General features: G+C 38.4%; 2 protein-coding genes across 2 annotated transcripts in view; one reads left to right on the top strand and one right to left on the bottom strand.

Moving 5' to 3' along the window:
• dars1 (aspartyl-tRNA synthetase 1) overlaps positions 1-10,741 on the top strand; it is a 35,683-nt gene extending 24,942 nt beyond the window's left edge. Inside the window, exons 9-18 of the mRNA XM_014020097.1 lie at positions 366-425; positions 3,468-3,579; positions 4,908-5,042; positions 6,031-6,178; positions 8,564-8,710; positions 8,955-8,997; positions 9,438-9,518; positions 10,010-10,121; positions 10,244-10,315; positions 10,397-10,741. Coding sequence (XP_013875551.1) covers positions 366-425; positions 3,468-3,579; positions 4,908-5,042; positions 6,031-6,178; positions 8,564-8,710; positions 8,955-8,997; positions 9,438-9,518; positions 10,010-10,121; positions 10,244-10,315; positions 10,397-10,488 — 1,002 coding nt within the window. The 3' untranslated portion in view covers positions 10,489-10,741. The remainder of the gene's footprint in view (positions 1-365; positions 426-3,467; positions 3,580-4,907; positions 5,043-6,030; positions 6,179-8,563; positions 8,711-8,954; positions 8,998-9,437; positions 9,519-10,009; positions 10,122-10,243; positions 10,316-10,396) is intronic.
• On the bottom strand, positions 10,662-16,758 carry LOC106525766 (protein lifeguard 3). Its single transcript, XM_014020098.1, has 12 exons — positions 16,725-16,758; positions 16,140-16,420; positions 15,998-16,065; positions 15,841-15,905; positions 15,701-15,754; positions 15,548-15,598; positions 15,415-15,454; positions 14,051-14,088; positions 13,881-13,968; positions 13,449-13,544; positions 13,264-13,317; positions 10,662-11,345 (listed from the first exon to the last, which is right to left on the bottom strand). Exons 2-12 carry the CDS (start codon positions 16,405-16,407, stop codon positions 11,196-11,198), a joined length of 972 nt encoding a protein of 323 aa, XP_013875552.1. The 5' UTR covers positions 16,408-16,420; positions 16,725-16,758; the 3' UTR covers positions 10,662-11,195.
• Positions 16,759-17,097: the final 339 nt, after the last annotated feature.

Raw genomic sequence — 17,097 nt, 5'->3', positions numbered from 1 at the left:
GAATATAACATTATAACATGATATAAAACTCAAAAAAGTTGATTTTACATGATATTGCCCCTTTAAAGAGACAGCATCAAAACGAGTTGATCTGAAACATCTCAGAAAAAGGGCGGGGCTTGTGGAGTTACAATAAGGAGGAATTCAGTCAAAATATTGCAGGTCTACTTTATAAACACCCCAACTGAATGATTCAGATGTGGAAAAAGAAGCATTTAAAGGCAGGATATGTTTCTGTAAAGAAATCTTTACATATTATGGATCAAAAACAATCTCTCTGTAAAAGAAYAGGAGCAAAGCAGTTTTTTTTTCTTAATTTAATTTCATATATTTGTGACAATCTTCCTGGTTCTGGTTCCCCTCAGGAAGGAAGAGCCACCGTTAACCAGGACACCAGGCTGGACAACAGGGTGATTGATCTCAGGGTAAGTTGCTCAAATCTCAGCCTGTTGAAGCTGTTTAAATATTTATATTTCAACTGAAACTTTCATCTTTTACTTTCCACATATGTGGAATTAGTGAATTCATGCAACTGCATTTCGATGTGGTTTCCAAGAAACCATTTTCTATGAGGACTGTTTTTGTTTTACTTTACACCAAACTAAAAGCATGCTGCCTAATGCAATTAAAAGCCGAGCAAACCTCAGCATGTGAGATGCAAAAGCGTTTGTCTGTGATTTAGGGGGAGCTGTTGCTACGAATCTGTGTGTGGGAGATGTGTGAAATCTATACAAGCAGCAGAAGGCAGAGAACCGCAAAGTTTGTCATTGTTTTGATAAGTGTGGATGGCACGGCTGGCAGGAAGGCACAAACACTACAGCGCAGCGGCGCGCAGCTCAAAACTCTCACAACAACACCTGTTTCAGCAACACATTACACTTTGAGCTCGCAGACGAGGGTCTGTCATCAGTTTCGCACTTAAGAGCACAGTGAAGCTGTAAAGTGGTTCCCACACTGTCAGACAAACACTCCAAGAGGGGACCTATCAACCTCCTCTAAGAATAGTTCGGTTCCTCCAAAACTCCCCTTGTGCCAAACTTAAACATCAGGTGTTTCTCACAAAAACGCAGCGGAAAAGTTGATTTAGTTTGTGAAAGACAACTGGACTTTTACTCTGAGTAGGAAGTCACACTGTACAAATCCTCTAAACATGCTGCAGGTGTTCTCTCATTGTTACAGACCTGTTGAAATAATGTAACTCTGTCCAAACCTAAGCATGCTTTATGTCCATTCGATTAAAGTATCTATATCAGGGCTGTTCAACTAAATTGCGTGGGGGGCCACAGTTACTGCAGGCCAACAGCACAGTGGCCGAACATCCAGCAATTAAATCCTTCTGTCAATAAATCAAGTATTTCAAAGATCTGTTACCTTTGAAATAGTTTATTTTACTGCATTTAGTCATGAATACATCATACAGAACCCTATGTAATGAAAGTAGTGATAATAAATCAATATAAAAATAAAAACACAATAAAAAATAACACATTATTCCTCTTGAACAAAAAAAAAATACTTTGACATCTCTGACTTGCCAAATTTTTAAACCAATTTTATTTCACTTTCATGTGCTTCAATTGCTTGTAGTTTTAACTGTCTTGGATGTTCATAGAAATGGTTTTCACCAGCTTCTGGCCACGATTTTGACGTTTCTGTAGATACCAAACATGTCTATAATTAACTAAAAGAACTTCAAGTAATTAAAGTAGAAAATCGGGGGTTTGGGCTTAAGAGATGAATGAACCAATTGGCGGGCCAAACTTTTGTCACTCGTGGGCCGAATGTGGCCCGCGGGCCACCAGTTGAATAGCCCTGATCTTAGGCCATTTTAAGTTTTGGTAATGTTGCAAAATCTTTAGTAAGTTCAATAAAATTACTTTGGATTTAGAGAAGCTGAACAGGCAAAGCAGTAACCTAAATTAAAACCCCAAAAGTTTAACCACATAATTTTTAAACAGGTCACAGTTACATGTATATATTTTTAGGGTATTTTAGCTGTTAAATTTGACCTATTTTAGCTATTTTGACTAAGTCTTTTATACAGGTGTACCTGCACACAATGTATAACATATGTACGAAAAGGAAACGGTTTTAGACCTTTTCCCCATTATTTATTTAGCATAAACACTTTAGATTAAAATTTAGCTTTAAAATGTTAAAGTGAATATATTAAGTATGTTTCAAATTTGTGCATAGATTTTTTTTCTAATTGGTTTCTATCCACCGTTGTAAATTTTAAGAAAGTTTTAAAACAAGCTAACACTTTTTAGGAAAGCTTCTCTTTGTTTCAAGATAAATTGTCCAAAAGTAAAAGCTCTCGAGTCGATGTTTTCAGGTTAATTAAATTAATCCATGGATAAAATATTAGTTGAGTGGAGAAGTGACTCCATAATGAGGCTTCAACAGAAATTAACCTTTTTTATTTTTGGGCTTTGAAACTCGGCTGTGGTGATAAAATACCGCAGCCGGGTTTCAAACCAGCACAGTTTGCCTCTCGGAGGTAAGTCACGTTCAGGTGCAGGCTCTAAAGAACCGCAACATCAGAGGGACCCACCAGTTTCAGGATACTAGCTGCTACCTACCTCAACCATCATACCTCTCCACTGCAGACGTGTTGTAAACAGGAAAATGCTTTCAAAGATTTGACCGTAACCTCGCTCAGACTGGCTTAAAGTCTGTTTTCCTAGATTTAACGAGGGGCTCTGCCCAACGTGTGACAAAATGAATCATCGCTGTTCTGCTTTACTGATCTGCAAAGATTCTCATGTAGGTTTTTGTAAGCAGGGAAGTTTCATATTTGCCCACTGCTACTTTTTACTTATTGTTCCGATTTTAGCTTCAGATTTCTTTAAGACAACCCTGAAGCATTGTCTGCAGAGAAAGAGGCTTTCTAGTTTTCAAGCACTATCACTTTCCCTTTTTTTTCCCCCTCAACATTTTGTTATTTGAAGCCTGCTTGGATTTAGACATGCACTGTAAAGACTCGACAAGGAGACTGATGTCTGTCTTCATGATATGTAATAACCAAAGCTGAAAGCCAGTAAACTGCCCTGCTTCTGAGATGACTCTCAGGGGAGTGTACTTTTACCTTTTTTGTCTGCTCTGTCACTCAGCCGTTACAATTGTGGGGTTTCTCCAGGTTGCAGTTTAACAGTAATCTCCCGGTTCACGTGGAGAAGTTCACTCCCCTCCACGCTTTCAGCTTTTACATTGATAATGATGGGTTTTAAGTTCCCGAGGCTCTTGCTGGGCTTGAATACAGGTCTCGCCTTTGCCAGCAAATTAATGTTTCAACCTTCGTGCAAACAGAAGGTGCAAGTGGAGGGAAAAAAAAAAAAACTGGCAGTCTTGTTTTTGCACATCTGTTATGATTGTGTAATGAATCCAATGAATCACTCCAAGTGTGGTAATGGCCCCTCTGCTTGTGGCTCAGTATTTTAATTGTGTGTGTGTGTTTCTTCCCAAAGACGACCACCAGCCAGGCTGTCTTTYGCCTGCAGTCTGGCGTGTGCCAGCTTTTCAGAGACACCCTCACCAAGAAGGGTTTTGTGGAGATTCAGACCCCTAAAATAATATCAGGTAAAAAAAAAACCTCTCTTTGTCATATTTTTCTTTTATCTCCTGTGTGAAAATGGAAATTAACGTGCATAAATAATACAGTTTTAAATATATTTCAGTACAGGCACTTGTTTCCATTCTTCCACCCACAGTTGTCCTGTGAGTCACAGTGTGACAGTTGAGGAGCTGACTTCCTCTACAGAYGTTTCTACACTACGTATTCAAACCACGAATCAAACCTGAAAGTATTACAAACAGTTTGAGTCTTAAAAACCTAAACAGCCGTGCACACGCAGTATTATAGTCGGTGTGCTATTTTGGAGAACTTCAAATCTATAAGGATTTTAWTCCAAACCAACTGGGAATTGGAACGCATCAGCGTCTCAGCTACCAATTTTTCACACAGTTCAGATTTGACAGAGAGGGCTTTTCTTTGAAATTATTCCTAAAAGAAGTCGTCTTGCTTTGCCGTAGGAGGGAATAACAAAAGTCTTCTCGACTCTGTTCACTAGAGAAATTTGAGCTTTTAAATGAATTGCATATTTGATCCTATTTTCTCAGGAAACCGTACTTTCTAGTAAAACAAAAGTTCAGCTTCATACAGAATGAATTGTTTAAAGCTCAAACTGGATATTACTCAAAATGAACAAATATAAATGACTGAATTGTTTTTACATGTTCTTTTTTTTGTGACAAACTCCCACGGTGCGCAGAATAAAAACCCAGTAGTATTTGAGTCTGTGGCTTTTCACACGCCTTTCAAATTTGAAAGGATCTCGCTTCCTCTTTTCTCGCGGAGCCAATGGTTTTGACTTTCTTCGATTCAAAAGTGGCGCTCTTTTCTGTTGGCGGCACCTGTGAATCAACACAGTGTGCTTTTTTTTTCATCGTTTTCTTTTTTTTTTTTTTTTGTGCAAAACCGCATCTTCCTGCATGCCTACGCCCATCACACATGCAGGGTACACAGTTTGTGCGGTGTGAGAACCCCCCACCCTGCTTTCTGTCGACACCAGGATGTCAGATCGTGCCTTATGACGTCTGTGTCAAAGCGAGAGCTGCAGATGTGCCACGCGTGGCTGGTCTGCGTTATATAACTCTGAAATATGTTTGTTTTGAAAGGCACGCCACGTGATGAATGTTTTTATAATATGACATTCACAAGGGTGCGTTAGACATATACTTATTAAAAGTTAGTGTAAAATGGCTTATCTGATCTTAAAAAGGTATTTTTTATCAGGTGTCAGAGTGTTAAGTGTCCATCACTCTCCTGGCCTTTGCAGTTTAGTGTCCTTGAGGCAGCAAAAAGCATCTCCCAACATTTCTAAAACCAAATGTTTGTCCTTTTCTAGCTGCCAGTGAAGGTGGTGCAAACGTTTTCACCGTGTCCTACTTCAAAACCAGCGCCTACCTGGCCCAGTCCCCTCAGCTCTACAAGCAGATGTGCATCTGTGCTGACTTTGACAAGGTCTTCTGCGTGGGTCCAGGTAAAAAAAAAAAAAAAAGAATAAATTAAAAATAAATAAATAACTGCCTCCCATCTGACACCTCAAAGTACTTACAGGCAAAACAGCAAGATGAGCGGCTAGAGTGTAATGAAAAAGGTAGACCCTATTAACTGAGATGACACGTTTAAAATTGCTCCAAACGTGTTTAAGATTGTTAAATTCTCCCAGACGTCCCCCTGGTGCTTTTTTTTTTTTTTTTTTTACTGTGGCTGAGTCTGTTAGTGACACAGTGGGACTTTAAAAAGGCTTTATGTATAGAATTAAAAGAGTCTGCAGGTCTTTCAGGTGAGCAAACACTGCCACCCTCTGATTAGTTTTGCAAACAATTTCATCATTTCATTGTTTTATGCTGATCATTTGTCCTTTTCACAAATGTCTTTAAAAAAAGGTTTTTGATTTATATTTAGTGTTGAATTCTCCAAGATGAAATAAAACTTGTGGGAGAAGGATATTGAGTATTCCACTGGCTGCACGGGCTGCAGTGTTTTATCTGTTTCTGTCTACCTACACCAGAGGAATCAAAGGGCTTAGGGTCATTTCTGACTTTCAGGCATCATTGTTCTCACCGCTGTTGCCCCAGTTACACTTAATCAGAACTGGGATCAACTCTCTTTTTTTTTATTCTTTTTTTTCCAAAATCCCTGTGGTCAAAGGCACAACTTTGTTCAAATTTAGCCTCCAACATCCATGCAACCATGGTGGGCTGTTTGAAAGGAGCAAAAAAAAGGTCCACCTGGAAACAAATAGTTGTAAACAAATAGCTTGTTGTTTGCTCAGAACAGGAAATGTCACCATGTGTAGTGTTACACTGTTTTTTTTATATCACACAAAAGGTCGTCACAAGTTTCCAGGTGGCTACTTTGTTCATGCATACAAAAGCAGAAGCTTTTTTTATTTTTTTAGTTTTCCAACCTCTCTGTTGCTCCACGTTTGCTTTATTTTGACACTGATGTGAAATCGTGAACAGTTTTCAGGGCCGAGGACTCCAACACCCACCGTCACCTGACGGAGTTTGTGGGTCTGGATATCGAGATGGCCTTCAACTACCATTACCACGAAGTGATCGACTCCATCACCGACACCATGGTGCAGATATTCAAGGGCTTGAGAGACAAGTAAGACATGAAGGGGATTCAAACTCAGATAAATTTAGTTTAATTTTTCAGAAACGGTGACAGACAGGTGTGCATCCCGAGCTGAACGGAGAACTGAAATCTGATTATCGTAAAAAGCCCACGTTCAAAAAAGTTCATTTCAGTTCACTTTTATACAGACTATTGTGTATCTCTTTTTATCATTGTGTAAATGAAAAAAATTTAAAAAACAGTGACGTCTTCTTTCAAAACCTTCAGAATATAAAAGGAAACAACTTTAAGATTGTTCTGCAGTAGACAAATGTGTTGCAGAGTTTGAAAGCAAATACATATTTAAACACATACAGTATATAACAAAACACAGCTTTTCAAGGTATAAGCTGGAACATACAAATTTTTATATGAAACCTCTAAAGATTAAAAAAATGTCCCATCAACTAACAGATTACCCAGTGGAACATGATAATGGAAGATTTTCTTTCTTTTGCTTGGTATTACAAGTCATCTGAAACTGCATGTTTCAAATGAAACATTACTTCAATAAATATGTGCTGATTTGCATAAAAGTCCAATAGACAGAATGTTGTGAAATAAATTCCTGTATATTAGACGTTCACCGTCTAAAGGATTATTTTGCAAAACAGCCTAAAATTACAAAAACATGATTTTGCTTGAGTATAAGTAGTGTTCTCTGTGATTTGTTCCAACTCTGTTAACTGAAGCAGCATGAAAACAAAAGGCTTAGATGTGTCTTTATTGCCTCCTAGTGGTGAAAAACGGCGCAGCAAGTATTAAATGAAACAGGTTCTGAAAGCTTTTTAACTTTAAATATCTCTGCAGAGCAGTGAGGAAAAAGTACTTAAACACTTAGAAGTTTTACTTTATGTATAAATACAATTACCACAAATGAAACCATATATTTTGAGGAAGTATAAGGATCATTTAGTTGAAACTGATTATGAAGTTGATGCTGTACAAGTACAAAGTGTTTGTTTGTTTCAGCTTGTGATCACTGTTCCTCTTTTTCAGGGCGCGTTGACTGTTTTGTTCTTATGATTTTCCAGACAGTTTCCTTTGACGTATGAAACTAATTTGAAGGTCTTGATGACTAATGTTCCAGCTCTGCAGGCACATAGGATTTTCTTGATTATTAGAAATGTGATTAAAGAAATATCTACATGGTGCTACTTCTGCATTCACTGAAAGAATGTGGCATATTGTTGTTTTGCTTTTTTTACACAACTAGCATTGGCTTTTTTATTTATTTAAAACACCGTATAGATTCATAACTAAACATGGACTGTGGTTTTAGTTGTAAACTGTCACATTTATTATTTTTTAATTAAAAAATTTTTTTTAGATTTTGCTTCCAAGGCATCAAACTTTCTAATAGGGCTGCACAATACATCGCAAATATATCATCATTGCAATATCAGTGTGCCCAATATTCATATGGCAAAGGATGGTTTGGATTGCAGTAATTGTTGACTAATGTACTTAAAGAGTTGTATTTTTCATGCTAATGCAATATTTAGCCAGTAGGACAGAATCTCACACCAGACACAAGTGACTTTGCCAAAAATGCTAAAGTTCACATAGAGTAGGAAGTACAGATTAGAAAGGGAGAAAAGGAAAAAAGACATATATCACACCTGATATCATCTTCACAATATTTACACATATTATTGCCATCGCAAGATTTTCTAATATGGTGCAGCATTATTTTCTAATCCATTAAAATGTTCTTGATCAATAGTCCTCCGGGCTTTCTCAAGGCCTTACAAAGTTATTTCTTTGAACTTTGGCTGCGTTTTCTCATATTTTCAGTCCCATCTTTGTTCCCGATCATGACAGCATATTCTGTGGTGTGTGACCACATACCAGGACTGAGAAACTTACAATATCTGAAAGCTGTTTTTTCCTGAGGAAATGAGGAAAAACATKTGTAGCAAAGACCTGACACAGGACCTGAGAAACGTGTCATCCAACACTTGATCATTAGCTGTCAAGTTTTCAGCTAAAAATCCTATTTTATGCCAAACTGTTACTTTTAGGACGTCTTTGTGACAGGTTACTGGTAACAAAATGCAGAAAGATCCCATTTAAACTGGGATCTATGATCAGTTCTTTGTGTTTCGGTGCAGCTTAGTCTTGTTCTTCTCTTCAGTTTGAGTCTTTTTATGCCTGAATGGTTCATAAAGTCTGGTTCAAGGAAGCAAAAAGGAAAAGAATGAGGGGAGACGTTTGCAAAGTTGTGTAATTTAGTAAATTTCCAGGTGTCATTTGTTTCCAGTGAGGCCATATCGTCATTAGAAGGTTAGAGTTTAAGTCTGGATCATTTGAGCGAAGTGTGCGTGACCAGTTCTTGAAGTGATGGAAAATAATCTGCRTGTGTTTCTGATTCAGCTTCCAGACAGAGATTCAGACGGTCAACAAGCAGTTCCCGAGCGAGCCGTTCAAGTTCCTGGAGCCCACCCTTCGGCTGGAGTTCACCGAGGCCGTGGCCATGCTGCGCGAGGCCGGGGTCGAGATGGGTGACGAAGATGACCTCAGGTCAGCTTACATCACACGGCCTTTCTCCTGCCGGGGCCACATGTCTTGTCAGATGATTGGATTTAATAAAAGCAGAAGTCAAATTTAACAGGAGTTCTAACTAAGGTCGGGACATTTTACACGAGTGACTCAGCAGTTAAAACCCATGCAGTCTTATTTAAGTATTCACAGGAAAAACATGGTAGATAAAGAATTTATATTGAATATTACTGTTTAAGTCCATCTCGTTTTTGTTGTTCTGCAGTACACCCAATGAAAAGCTGCTGGGTCGTCTTGTCAAGGAAAAGGTTTGTTCAGATTCATTGAATATCAACCAGTAAACATTTATTTAAAAAAAGGAACATTGTTTAAAGGGCATCAGTAAGTGTGTGTTTAAAGTTAAACTACATGAGGATAGTTCAAACTCAGCACCATTTAAGCCACAGAGGATTCTTCACAAAGTATTTCTGGAGGTTGAAATAAAAAAAATTAAAAAAATCACATTCTTGCCTTTATTTTAACAGCCACACAGAAACATCATCAGAATAATTGTTGTCATGTTGATCAAAAACACTGATTTAATCAAAAATACACGACAGACATTGTTGTGTTGTAGAGCGGGACGTGGGGCAAGTTATTATCAGATTCTTCACACCCACTGGTACAAACTGTTCCTGTGTCTTCATTTTTCCCACGAACGCAGGTGTTTATTGTTCATACCGATGTCTTGTTCCTTGTTTTTCTTCAGTATGATACTGATTTCTACGTRCTGGATAAGTACCCACTGGCTGTCAGACCCTTTTACACGATGCCTGATCCCAACAACCCTGTAAGTGTCTCACATATTCACAAACACCCACTTTTATCAGCTGAATAGCACAAATACCTCATAAAGAATTTAATATTACACTTTTTTTTTTCCCAAACTATGTTTTCTAACTGACCTTCTCAGCTTGTGCTGTGAATGCACTGTTTGTTGTGGCTGAGCCAAAGTTATGTAGACACATATTTTATTAATCCCCGTCTGGGATAGGGTTTTGTTGCAACAACAGACAAAAAATAAATATAAAAATAAAAATAAAAAAAAATTGAAAATATGATAATCAAGATTGAAAAACATTTAATGACAACTGTTTAAATTTACAAACAGTGACTTAAAGTGGAAAATTAAATGCTCAAATATGATTTAAAATGTTCATAAAACAAAGACAATATTAATAACTAACATATTATTTTGTGCAGTGTAATGGTTTTTGTTTTATGTTAGGATAGCCTGATCTTAAAGGTTTTTATTTATTTTATTTTATTTTTTCTTCACAGAAATACTCCAATTCTTATGACATGTTCATGAGGGGAGAGGAGATTCTGTCTGGAGCTCAGAGAGTCCACGATCCTGAGCTGCTGACTGAAAGGGCTCTGCATCACCAGATTGGTAAACAAAACAAACTAAAAGTTTTCCTTTGGGTTCTGGAAAAGGTTCATTCAGAATGAGCTGACTCCCTCTAGAGGCAAAAAGCTGCAACTACAACAACTGATTGTCTCATGCTATTCTAGATCTGGAGAAGATTAAGTCGTACATCGACTCCTTCCGATATGGAGCCCCCCCACATGGAGGTGGAGGCATTGGTGAGAAATAAACCACTTTGATTTGATGAAACCTTATAATGACGTCAGCTGGCTGTAAAGAATATCCATCATCTTTCACAGGCCTTGAGAGAGTCTGCATGCTGTACCTCGGCCTCCACAACGTGCGTCAGACCTCCATGTTCCCACGCGACCCCAAACGCCTCACACCTTGAACTCAACACTGTGGGGATGAACACAGCCCCCCCCGCCGGACTAACACAGACACACGCCGTTGATGCTACTAATCCACAGTCCAGAAAGGGAACAAGTGTAGAAGATCGTGACACTTTTCTGCCTCTAACACGCCACAAAAAGCTAATTATTAAGAAGAATGAAGTTATCAGTGTGGGGGGAGGCGGGGGACTTTATTGATTTGTGTTCATAGTTTTCTAACAACTATTAAAAACAAGATGCAATAAACATAAAGGAAGTGGTCACTTATTTACTTATTGGACTGCACAGACTTAATGCATTTTCTAATCAAAGAGAAAAAACCCTTTAACACAGATCTTATTTTCCAGCTTAGACCTTGGAGGAATGATTGTGTCCAGCTGTAGATCTTGTAAGTGATGAATAGGAATTAAACAAAGATAATTTAAAAAAATAAGCTGTTTTGTCTTTATGTACTGGAAAGAATCACTAATTAATATATTAATAGGTTTGATAAATACAGTCAGATTTCTATTTTCTAACTAATAAACAACATTGTAACTAAAACCAAATATCCACATTCTTGTTTCAAACAGCAACTATGTACAGCAAGTTAGGATATTTTACACAGTGACAAAGTACTCTGATTTATAAATGTAACTTTACAGACAGAAAAATACATGGAAATTGAATTTCTCTGCATGACAAAAATATTCTCTAAGTGTTTTGTTTATTCTGTTGCTGCTCCGCTGATTTGAAGGATGAAGAGGAAGATGTTAACGATGTCAACATAGAGGGAAAGGGCTCCATAGATGTACTCCTCTGGGCTGATGGCCAACTCCCGATTCCCGATGAGGAGCTGAGTGTTGTACACTAAAAACTAAAGGAAGACAGAGACGTTCTCAGATAAAACAAACAAAAACATAACAGACCAGGGTTTTTCAGTCTCGGGTGTGAATCTAAACATAAGGGCCAAAAGTTTATTTATACCAGTATATTTGTCTATATATATATATATATATACAGTATATACAACTTGGGTTGTTACCAACATCTGGTGAAAATTTCATGTCATTAGCACCTCTAGTAATACATTTACTGAGAAAAATGATGACATGTTCAATATTTATTTTACCCGCTGTGTATATATATATATTCAACCATGGTTGGTAAATCTTTAAAGAAATTCTCTTTGTTTTTTCATTCCCAAYTTCTAATTCTGAGCTCCAAACATAGCAGGTTTTTGTTTCTTTGGTCCAAAGATGAATCATCCTAATACTGCGGCTCATCCAGATCTGTGACATTTAATATTGATTTTTCATGTCAGAGACAGTCTCAGTGGACATTTTTAACATTTACATTTCAATGAGTGAAACTTTGACACAGTATTTCGCTCTCTGAGGAACTTGCAGCACAACATTACTTTGAATTGAAGCCTGTGTCCTAAAAGGGTTTTATTGTGTTGGTAAATTTTCTAGTTTTTTTTTTTAAGAATTCTGCTGTCTTTCTGCATAGATGATCCTCAGCCAGAAYAGAATTTAAAAATCTTCTAACATACAAAGCTCTTAACAACCAAGCTCCATCATATATTAAACATCTTATTGTTCCATACTTTCCTAACAGAGCACTTCGCTCTCAGACTGCAGGTTTACTTGTGGTTCCTGGAGTTTCTGAAAGTAGAATGGGAGGCAGAGCTTTCAGTTATCAAGCTCCTCTCTTGTGGAACCAACTTCCASTTTCTGTCCRTGARGCTGACACTCTGTCTACTTTTAAGATTAGACTGAAGACTTTCCTTTTTSATAAATCCTRTAGTTAGACTTAGGTTTCCTGAGTTATTCCTTAGTTATYATAGTTAATTAGTTCTGCTGCWATAGACTTAGACTGCTGGAGGTCAAACTGAGCACATTTCCTCAGTCTGTGAGGATCAATCGTGTGCAATTAATCGTCAGAAAAACAACTGATTATTTTTTGGCACTTGAGGATTAATACAAATWATGCCACCAGTCAGGTACGCTCGGTGCTCTCTCTGCTTCAAATATGACGAACATTAAAAAAAAAGTTCTGTAATTTATTTATCTATCAAAACAATTTAAAATTTGGTGTTTAGCCTGAAGTCTGTAATTTTCACACAATTTGGAACAGATTTTTACGAAGAGCAAATATTTCCCACTAACTTGGTCATGTGACCAGGACATAAGAGTGTCCAGGGACTCCAGAGGATTAATTGTCAAATTAATCGTTATCGGCTAAATACCCCCAATTAATCATGGTTAGTTTATTTTTTTGCCAATTTTTTCCATCTCTAATATGCACACAAACTCAAGGGTTAACCATCGCTGTTTCCTGTTTTCCCCAGGCCTTTCACTTTTTAGTTCAAACTTTTTATGACTCGTGGAGCTGAGACACATGAAGAGTCAAGTTCAGGTAGAAAACTGGACTGAAAATGAGTGGGGGGGGGGGGGGGCAAACCTTTGAAAAAATCTTAAGAATGCCTGATGAAATATTTCCAAATTCAAGAAAGCCTATCTCTTTTGAAGCAAAACATAAAGAAATGGAGTTATCTCAAGACTTAGAGATMAGCCCAGTTTATATGTCATACGTTACAGTGCTGCACGATTATATGACTTCCTGGACTGACCTAATATGAAAAGAAGCCCACAAATTTAAGGCTTTAGAAATAGCAAGTTGCCAACATGTYATTTAGATCCTGCAATATAGACTTTTATCTCTTTTGTTACTCAACAAAACCCTTGTAACAGCAAACTAAAACGCCCTCCTTGAAGTCATGTCAGACTCACCAGAGTGTAAACGATGGCTCCTATTGCAGCGTAGAGCATGTGAAGCCAGGGGACCTGTTGAGTGACACAAGAAAGGCCTCTGAATGGGAAACTGGTCGCACAGATAGACCCTTCAGAGCTGCCGCTTGCGCCGAGCAGCGCGAACAGAGAGAGCAGATCAAAGGATTTGACCAAAGAGTCCTCACATATTGGAAGGAGAGCACGACGGCCGTCACGATCCCAATGATCATGAGCAAAACAGCCGCGATGCAGAGAAACCCACCGCAGGAGGTGAAGTCCACCTGTGATGAGAAACAAGTCGTTAGGAGGATGAAAGGGAAGCTAATGTGCTTCGAGCCACACGGAGGCGCAGTGAGAATAATTTGAAAGAGGATCCAGAGTTTCTAATTTAAATTAAAAAAAAGCAGTGTGCTGGATGTGTCGCGTATACTGAACGTTATCTTGAGTTGCATCAGACAGAAAAGTTGGATTCACATCTTATCCCAAAATGCTCTAAATATTTAAAGGATGTCAGTGCCCCCATTGTAATGTGAGACAAAGGAGTTCTTTTACAGGGACAACAAAGACATCCTCTGACAAGCTACAGGCTGGGCCGCGACAGTTTACATGTGCCGTACCTTGGTTTGGAAGCAGAAGACTGTCACTGCGACGCACACTGTGGCTGTTATTCCCATGGCAAGAAACACAGCTTTTGTTTCATAATAACTGGGAAGGAGACACGTGTAAGGAAAACAGAAGAAAGGCCCACGGACAGTGACATGTCAGAGTGATGACCTCCTAAACAAACCTTGAAATTGTTCCAGCCATGTAAGAGAAAGCAACAGTCTGTAAGAAACAACAATGAAAATGTGTTAGTGACACTTTTTTTTTAGTATGACACCTTTCGGTTACACCAAAAAAAGAAGAAACAATCAAAAAGAAGAATAAAAGCAATGCAAATCTGTCTTTTTAGGAAACCTCCTACCATTTCCAACACTTCCACTTCATGTCTTCACAACAATGCTTCAGGGGGAGGGGTGCTCCGTGGGATGGGAGCTCAGCTGCAGACTGAACTCCAGCGAGGAGCTTTGAGTAAATAGGCGGAGCTTAGTAGGCCTCTGCAGCCCTTGATGGCATACTGAGGAGGCCCACTAATTAAGCACTCCTTGGGTTTAGCTGTGTTGAACCAGAGCAGCTCCTAAAACATGCAGGACACCAGCCCTTGAGGACTGACTTTGGACACTGCTGGTTTTAGGCCTCCACATACTCCAACATGAATCTGAACAGTCGATGTGCAGTCCTGTTCAGCGTTTGTTTTCGCACACACCTTTCAYAGTTCCTGAGACACATCGTGCCAAGTTCCTGGGAAACCCCTCCCGCTGTGGTACCGCGTCACTGCACGAAGTTCCTCCCCGCTGGCGTCTACAGAAAACTCTGATCTAAAGTTGTTTTTTTTTCACAAATCAGTCCCGGTTGATGCTCCTCCATATAAAACATATTTTTTTCATTTCCACTCATGAGTTTTTGGAYGTTTGATGGTCTTATTAAGTGTTTCTGGTTTCAACGGTCGCATTCAGGAAGACAAAATGCAATGTCTGAACACTTTAAGCACAAACAAACACGCTCACGAACTTCAGACCAATCACATGTAAACTTTTTAGCAGGAGGGGGTGCGACTACAAGATTCAAGGATTTCTCAAATGTGCATGAATGAGTCAAAGCAACATATGTGATGAGGGGATGACATCACATGACATAAAGCTCAGAAAATGGGATTTTGCCAAATACCCCTCCCCTTTTAAAATGATGTAAAAAATAGTGTTAAACATTTTTTTTAATATAAGCTTTCAGCTGTAAATTAAGGCAGTCCTTATTGTTTAATTCTTTATAGATCAAGATGACAAGTTTAAATTGAATCCTGAATTTTACAGAAAGCCAGTGTGGGAAAACAAACGAAAGGTTAAAAACAAGATCCTGATAAGAAGTCCTGTGGCTCAGTTTTGTGCTTAAGGGGGTCTTGGTTTAAACAGAAATAGAAGGAGTTGCAGACGTGACGTCACAAAAAAAGCATGAATGACAGTTTCTAGCCATCAAAGCTTGGCTGTAGTAACAGACTTAATTTCTTTGTTAGATTTGAGCTGTTGCAGATTCATACTCTAAGACAATACTTACAAATATTCCCAGCAACACCAGATTCAACGGAAAACGCCTCCTATCCACAAAAACACGAAGGGATAATTTGTCAAATATGTTAAAAACAAAAACATTTATGGTTATGACCTCATAGCTTATATGTCTTGCTCACCTTGGTTCTTTGCAGCAGATGAGAATGCAGTAAACCAAAAGAAACACCACACTGTGAAAAGATACGGCACTGTGAATGTCATTGTGCACTAACAGCAGTACAATTAAAGTTATTAACTTCTAAAAGTGTATTTGTTCATGGAAAGTAACTCACTACGATGTCCAGTARATGACAGGGTAGCTGATGACAAACATCTTCACTGAATCACTGTGAAACCACAAATATGATTCTTATTGGAAAGCATGTGGCTTCAGGAAGAAGAGCTGCTTATTAAGATGAATGGGGAGACTTACACAAATGTGAAGACAGAAATGACTGAAAAGGTGACGGCAAGCTGAATTGTTAAAATGAAGTAAACCTGGACACAAAAATATTAGTTAGATCAACTGATTGTTCCCACTAATCATTCATTATTGTGTTTGAATGCAGCGGTGAGGAAGAAAATCTTACTTTTCTGATGAAGGCGTGCCGAATGGATGTGCTGTCCCACTGGCTGCTGATCAAATCCTCCATGTCTCCTGCAGAAAAGCAGCAGAGTTTAGAAAAACCAGAAAAGGAGGGTGGTAAAAATTATTCYCAACGTCCTCAGAACCTGGGTTGGATGCATGCAGTCCTGCTGACAGAGTGGGGATGGCGATCCCAGCTGGAGAGAAACCAGGGCCTGGATACATGCTGGACTGTGGGTAGGCGCCCCCATGGCCCCAGTAACCAGGCTGGCTGGGGAACATGCCAGGACTGGGACTGTAAGATGGGGGCGAGGGAAGAGGAGCGCCATATGGTGGCTGGCCAGGAGACTGATCAAACTTAGGGTGATGCAGTGCCTCCTCGTAGGATGGAGGGGTGTCGCTTTTAGATGTCATTTATCTGAAGCACCTTTAGGAAAAGAATATACATTGCATAAAAACTACAATGTTTAGTATACCTATGCGTATTTACAATAAAACATGTTTTACTCATCTATTTAGCTGTCAAATTAAAGAAATAATCATACGTGTCATAACACAACCACAATGTTGAAACAAAACTAATCTTTCATTTTATAATTTAAATCTAGATCTCTTGATCTAACATAATTTCATGAGAAAAAAAGTCTAAAAATACTGACTCAAATGTATTTATTTTTTAAAAGTCTAATCAGAGTTTTACAAGTAGAACTTAAAAAATATAAGTTATTTACCTTTCAGCAGTTGTCTGTGATGGAAACACTGAGCACTTCAGCTCTCTCTGCTCAGAGGTCTGAYTCGCACCACGAGAACAAACGTCATCTTTGTAACTGGATATGTTCACTGAAACTCACACTGCTGGTTCCCAGAGAGCACGTAGACTGGTTGTCCAGGCTCCTTTTCAAGAAAGGGAAAGATGTTTAAATTGTGTGCTTTTATAAGACAGTAGATTTCATGTTTATTTGTTTATTTTGTTTTCATGAAGCAAAAATGCTGTAGCTATTAAAAACTTGAGAACCTTCCAACCTCAAAATACCTAAAATTTATATACAGATATAGACAGCTCTGGAAAAAAAAAATAAGAGACAACTTTAAAATGATCATTTT

This window comes from Austrofundulus limnaeus, unplaced genomic scaffold, assembly GCF_001266775.1.
Source record: "Austrofundulus limnaeus strain Quisiro unplaced genomic scaffold, Austrofundulus_limnaeus-1.0 Scaffold240, whole genome shotgun sequence".
NCBI lineage: Eukaryota > Metazoa > Chordata > Actinopteri > Cyprinodontiformes > Rivulidae > Austrofundulus > Austrofundulus limnaeus.
Note: the sequence above shows the minus strand (reverse complement) of the source record. Positions and strands in the feature narration are given on the sequence as shown.